Source organism: Gambusia affinis, linkage group LG14, assembly GCF_019740435.1.
Source record: "Gambusia affinis linkage group LG14, SWU_Gaff_1.0, whole genome shotgun sequence".
NCBI lineage: Eukaryota > Metazoa > Chordata > Actinopteri > Cyprinodontiformes > Poeciliidae > Gambusia > Gambusia affinis.
In genome coordinates this window covers 26,366,001-26,372,433 of record NC_057881.1, presented here as the reverse complement: position 1 = coordinate 26,372,433, position 6,433 = coordinate 26,366,001, and the positions used below count along the sequence as shown (strand labels likewise).

Below are 6,433 nucleotides of genomic sequence, written 5' to 3'. Positions count from 1 at the left end.
AGTTTCTTTTAATTTTCACCTCTTCCATTATCTCCACACACAAATGAGCTGTTCTAATGGAGCTGGTGAAACCATTCTGCACAGCTCTCTGCTAGTGTTCTACTTACAAAAGGTCTTTGTTGGAAGACAGTACCTTCTTGGTTCTTTTCAAAGGTAACTCCACTTCTCCATTGTACTTCATCCCAATGTCAAGGTATCACTTTCACCTGCTGTGGCTCCCAGTTACACCATGGAATTCCAAATGTAGCTGTCCAAATAAAGCTTTGAGGGGTTTTACAGTGAGTGCGGTGAGGAATGGAGTGTGTAAGATGGCTAATAAGGAGAAAAGAAGCTTGGAGAGGATTAGCAGTGACCTGGAAACAGCCTTGTGGTTACAGGCTGTGTCCCTTCTAGTGTCAAACATGAAAATGCTGACACATGGTTGACATTAAGCAAAAATATAAGTCCCTCAATGGTGTCTGTGAAAGACTGCTGACTAGAAAAACAAAACCATGTCATAAAAATTGTTCAAAGTATCAAGGGTCATAATAACTTTAAAAATTCATCCATCTTTTGCATTTATGTGCTTATTCTTGCAAGATGGCAGGGTTCTGGTACTGGGAACACTGGACTGGAACTGGGAGGCTCCATGTCTCTATCAGTCACTGGACAGGTTGCCAGTTTGTGACAGGGTTATTAAGGCCACCCTAATAACCCTAACCCTATTCAAACCTAGGCCATGTTATAATACTGAAGCAAAATAGGCAGCTTTTTTACATTAACTGATGAACAGACACCTGGTCATTTACATTCCTATCTAACCAAATTTGCCCTGAGATGTGACCTGAAGCTTCTCTGTCTTATGTATTCATTATGACTGTTTGACCAGCTTTGCTGCACATTTTGCTAGCGCCATGATGAAACTCTATGGATTTTGTGTCGTTGTTGTTCTGCTGTTTTTGGCTAAGGGGTGGAGTGCTGGTAGGATTCTTTTAACTTTCTGAATAAACAAAGTGTGGATTTGTTTAGATTTTTCATATCTGCTTTGGCTTGGATCATTTGATAAAATCTTATAGAAAATGCTTACTTTACAAATACAAGAGTAACCAATAACAAAATGACTTCACAAGGAAACTTTAGATCCATTCACATTTAAATGTAAATGGATGTCCTTTTTAGAACCATGCCACGCTCTGGACATTTTCTAAGAAGAATGCTGAAAATAGTATATGTAGCACTGAACTGCATTAACTTTTTCTTAATTTCTACAGCCTAACCCAGACACTTACTCCATTATGTTACCAATACATGCCTAACTCTGACCCTGAACTCAATTGAAACCAACGCCTGATCCAGAAACAGCTTCTTCTTTCAGGGCCCAGTTGTTGGGCCTTAAAATACTATGTTGCTATGTAGTATTTGTTGGAAATATGGGGCTTTCAATGTATCAAATACAAGGCCACACCAACACATATCAAACACACATGTGCTCAAAAGAATTATTTACGAAGGCATATGAACAGCTTATTCTTCAATGCATGAAGTTCTAAAACCTCTGGGCAGAATTACATGCATGCTTTTTTCCCATGCACTATAACCACAACAGCTTTAATTATCTTTTAAAAATATAAAAGAACAGAACAACAGTCTAAAGTGCTTTCAGTGAAGCTTTATGTTTCGTAACAAAACAATTTTTTTTCCACTATAAGGAATTTGAACAGGTTGACTAATAAAAAAATCTCTTTGACTTAACATTACACCAATTATCCAAACATGGAAGCAGCCAAATGATTTCCACTCATAGATGACTAAACTGGCTCCTCTTTGGGTAGTCCAAACAATCAAGAGTGACCAGCAACTGCTATGTAAGTTTGAAAAAATGAGGACCTCTGGTGCTCCTGAGCAGAACTGCACATCTGAACACTATGTTCTTTCACATTTAATTTCAGCTGGGTTTTGTTTTAGTTTCCTTTTCTGACATCTTTTTACTATAAACTGAAAAATAAGATAGCCTACTTTACTAAATCTAAGTGTATAATTTCAGATTGGAAACTTGAGAGAACACACCCAAGCTTCATCCCCCGAGACAGGTAAGTTGTGATACAGCGCTGGTCTTTTTAAAATTTAAATCTGTCAATATCTGGTCAAACAGTGGCACTGTTTAAAAATGTAACAGTTAATCGCTATATATGAGAATAAAGAAGAATATATTTCTAAGACAAAACGTTTTTCTGAATGTGTGGATTTTATGAACTAAAATGTTTGTATCAAAGTCCAGTCAACATATAACTACAGATTTTGTGAATGAACACACAGTGGCTGTCTAACAAATCTCATGTGACCTTTAGGGAAGATGGACATATTTCCAGTCACCAGACTATCATTATAATGGAGGAAGACCCTGCTGTGATTGAATCAGCTACTTATCTGTTCGAGAGGAATCCATATTCCTCCACTTTGATGAAGTACCACAAGGGGGCACTGCATATGCTAAGAGGTGGTCATTTGATTAAAATTAGAAGTTATGATATTGTACTTGTTGGCCATGGTAGAGAGGCTTCCACAGGAGAACTCTACTTGTCTGGCTATGGTGCAGAGGAAGTTGCCAGATTGGTATCCAGCCTGAAGACAGACACCCTCATTGACACCATCAGCCTAATAAGCTGCAACCTGGGAAATAACCAAAACTTTGCCCTGAAGCTGCTCCAAGGTCTCCGATCTCTGAACGTGGCAACAAAACTGGACCTACACAAGACGCTCATATCAGTCTCTGCTGACGGAGGGATAATGAGCAGACAAGGGGGTGTCTGGAGGTCCCATGACTACAGCAGTAGAGTCATTGCTGAACTCAGCTCAACAAATGACCTATTGATAAGGCAAACATTTGGCTGTGCAGGTTCAGTATTTCCAAATTATAAAGGAAATATTCTGTTCTATTTTAAAAGTCTGGAGTGGCCAAGATATCCTCAAATGTTTGTCCCAATGGAGCTGCGCAAAAAGTACCCTTCTATTAACTGCTTGGAGGGGCTCACTTGGAGTTTGTTCTTTGAGGAAAATGAAAAAAGACGCGCTCCAGATTATATCCCCAACAACGACCTGAAAGCTGTTTGGCTTGAAGGGACAGAAGAGAACAGCATTGTCCTTAAACATATCTCCAACATACAGGACCTTCTTGTGGAGATCCGCTACAGTGCTAGAGAGGAAGTGGCCTCAGAACAGTATTATGTTCTAAATGACTGCATTTATAAAATACATGGGAAAAACTTGAACACAAGTCTGGTAGGAAAGTTCATGAGGACTGACAATGAAGCTGAAATTGAACTATTTCGTCAGACTTTTGGTGACCAGCAGGGGGAATCTTCCCTGCTGGAGCTGCAGCAAGGCCTTAAAGCATCCAAATTTACTGACTTCTGCCGCCAGACATTTCAGTTCCAGCAGTGTACCTACAACTGTGAAAGGTGGGGACGTTACTTCATGGCAGCAGTTTTCTCAGCATCAGTACGCAATTTCCGAACCTTTTCACTTTTTCTGATGAGCGTTATCGGCTGTGAAGTGGGACACACTCGAGGGACTGACAGTGCTCTGTGCACAGCATTTGTCGGCCATGACCATCCCATGATTACTGATCAGCCCTGGCCTGACCACCTCAAGCGAGGATTCTATGGTTGCACTATTGACAACTATGAAATGGCACCACAGAACAGACGGCTCTGGCTGGATCAAGTTGTTGCAAAGGAAAATTCTCTGTACATTAAATCAAAGCAAATGATGGATGCTGTGAATCACAATGACCAAACTGAGTTGGAGATCTTTGGCAAGATTAAAGTCATGAACAAGTATGTGTTTTCATCTTATCTGGAATACTTTCGTGGTACACCTGAAGGCAAGAAACTCAAGAGAGGATGCACTCCCTCGTTCTATGAGAACTAAAATACACAATCTTCCTAATTCGTAGGAGATTAGTTGTTAGCATAAATATGATGACAATGCTTGTCACAGGCTTTGGAATTCTTTTATTGCAGTCTTTAAAGAATAAACACTGGGAATGAAGTTTTGTTTTGATCATTTTTTTGGTGTAAGTACTCTTGTATTATTAAAATGAATTCACCTGGTTTCATAAAGACATGAGTGCATTAAAAATATAAAAACCAACAGGAACCACATAAAAGGAAAAGCATGACGGGATGTTCACGAGGAACCATCAAGGAGTGAAAGCAGAAGAGGTGAGTAAATGCTAGATGGAACAATAGACGTGGGATGATAACGGTACCTAACTCGTTGCAGGTATGATGAGAGCAGAAAGCAAACTGAGGAGAGAAAGAAAGATGGAATGTGGGAGAGCACACAAATGGGAACTAAAAAATTAATCTAACTGTAATAATGAACAACTGAGCAGAAAGAATAACATAAACTAGAAAATGACAGAAGTAAAACAGAAAGTCTGATCTAATCACTAGTGATGGATAAATGAGCCACCATGTATTGTTTCGACCCATAGTAAAACAGTATTTATACTGTGTCGATACTGTGTCACTGAATACTGACACCTGCTGGACATTGTATTATGTCATATATTCAGTTAAATTCAAAATATATTTGATATTCTTCGATACAGTATATAAATAATGTGAACATGTACCATAAAGTGAAAATTTGAGTGAACATGTTTGGAACGAGGATGCTTGTGGACTGGGGTTTTTTTTTCACTAATTTTCATCTTAAAAAATAAGTTTTTACAACATTTTGAAATTTCGTCTGTTATGCTTTTTTGACACAACTTCTCCTGCTGTAGAAAAAAGGGAGTAAATAATACATTTATATGAAATAATTTATAGAAAGCAGCTGAGTAATGTGTAGAAGGGCTGTATACTTAAGTTTATCCTAGGTGTTAAATAAGACAGATCAAGATCAAGAATTCTTTTGGCAAATGCATCCCGCTGACAGATTTGCTTCCTTATAAACACAGTTTGGCGTATCAGTGTCATTTCGAAACAGTTCCTGTATCGGTCACGTGACTTGCTGAAAGCAATACGCGCACCGACACGGGGTTTTGGCTATGGGCTTGACGCATGCGCCGATATATCTATCTATCTATCTATCTATCTATCTATCTATCTATCTATCTATCTATCTATCTATCTATCTATCTATCTATCTATCTATCTATCTATCTATCTATCTATCTATCTATCTATCTATCTATCTATCTATCTATCTATCTATCTATCTATCTATCTATATATATATATATATCTATATCTATCTATATATATATATATATATATATATATATATATATATATATATATAGATAGATATAGATATAGATATATATATATATATAGATATAGATATAGATATATATATAGATAGATATAGATAGATATGAACCCACATAACCCAAAACAAGCCAGGATCTTGACACTCGGTGCACTTTGGTTGCACCCACTGTAGTAGGCCAGATACTCATGTTCTATGCTGGGGAAAAAACTCCTCATTGTAGCGCAATACAAAGCTTTAGAAATAGTTTCATAAGGACTTATAGATTGATACATAGAAATTACTTTGTTTTTTTCTGTCTTGCAGCTTGAATTTCATCAGAGTAGGGAATGAGGGGCTAATTTCTCAGGAACCACAAATATGGGAATTTGATAGCGGGGCCCACTACCAGCTACTTTGCTGGAAGAAGCAGAACTGAAGTCACATATTCATGAGACAGAGAAACTCTGGTGGGGAATAGTAGTGCAGGGTCACAGGTCAGCCCTGTGTCTGCTCTGCAGAGACGGCCCAGTAAAGTGTCCAGGGTGGAACAGCAAGCAGAGGCTGAAGAGGGCTGACTGAAACCAGGAGAAACTAACTCTACTGCTGAGGTGCAGAATTAAAAGAGAAACCTCTGACTAACGTATTAGATATATTATTCTGCTTGTTCACATTGCTTGCCAGATAAGCTTCTCTATTAAAATTTGATAAAATTCAGGCACATGAAGGAAATTTCAGCTGGTAACAGGTAGACTAAAAAGTTGAAGTAATTATTTTAAAAATATCTGGTAAAGGTTTTGCTCTTATTTTGTCACACATTGCTCATGATATTGAATTGAAACTGTCATGGTGGAATGCCCCTGGCACCCATTCAGCAGAATGGGGTGTGGCCACAGAGAGGGCCTTTGCTGGTTTCATTGTTCTACCACAAGAATTTTAACCCCACCTTGGTTTTGTCAAAACCCAGATATCAGACTCTAACATCGGTCTGGTTAACTCACTCTGCATCCTACTGAACATTTGTCATATATATTGATTGAAGAACCCTGATAATTGTACAAGTCTTAAAACTATTAGAAATGCCTGTTCATTCTAAATCTAATGAAGTTTAGCATGTGAGTTTACTGTTCGGACAGCAGAGAATTCCCAAAAAATAGATTTTATACAGGTGAAAGAAAAGTCAATTCACAAGAAG

The 6,433-nt window shown here is 38.1% G+C and overlaps 1 protein-coding gene across 1 annotated transcript; it reads left to right on the top strand.

Annotated features, from left to right (window-relative positions):
* The first annotated feature begins 1,696 nt into the window (after window positions 1–1,696).
* LOC122843964 lies at window positions 1,697–4,008 on the top strand. The gene is made up of 3 exons (XM_044139130.1): window positions 1,697–1,844; window positions 2,024–2,069; window positions 2,328–4,008. The coding sequence occupies exons 1-3, from the start codon at window positions 1,784–1,786 to the stop codon at window positions 3,907–3,909; spliced, it is 1,689 nt and encodes a 562-aa protein (XP_043995065.1). The 5' UTR covers window positions 1,697–1,783; the 3' UTR covers window positions 3,910–4,008.
* The last annotated feature ends 2,425 nt before the right edge of the window (window positions 4,009–6,433 follow it).

Bases quoted from the DNA above. Each gene is read 5' to 3' on its own strand.
- LOC122843964 (XM_044139130.1), top strand. From the start codon at position 1,784: ATGACTAAACTGGCTCCTCTTTGGGTAGTCCAAACAATCAAGAGTGAC. The intron at 1,845-2,023 runs GTAAGTTTGAAA...GTATAATTTCAG, and splicing joins GAGTGACCAGCAACTGCTAT to ATTGGAAACTTGAGAGAACA. The intron at 2,070-2,327 runs GTAAGTTGTGAT...TGTGACCTTTAG, and splicing joins AGCTTCATCCCCCGAGACAG to GGAAGATGGACATATTTCCA.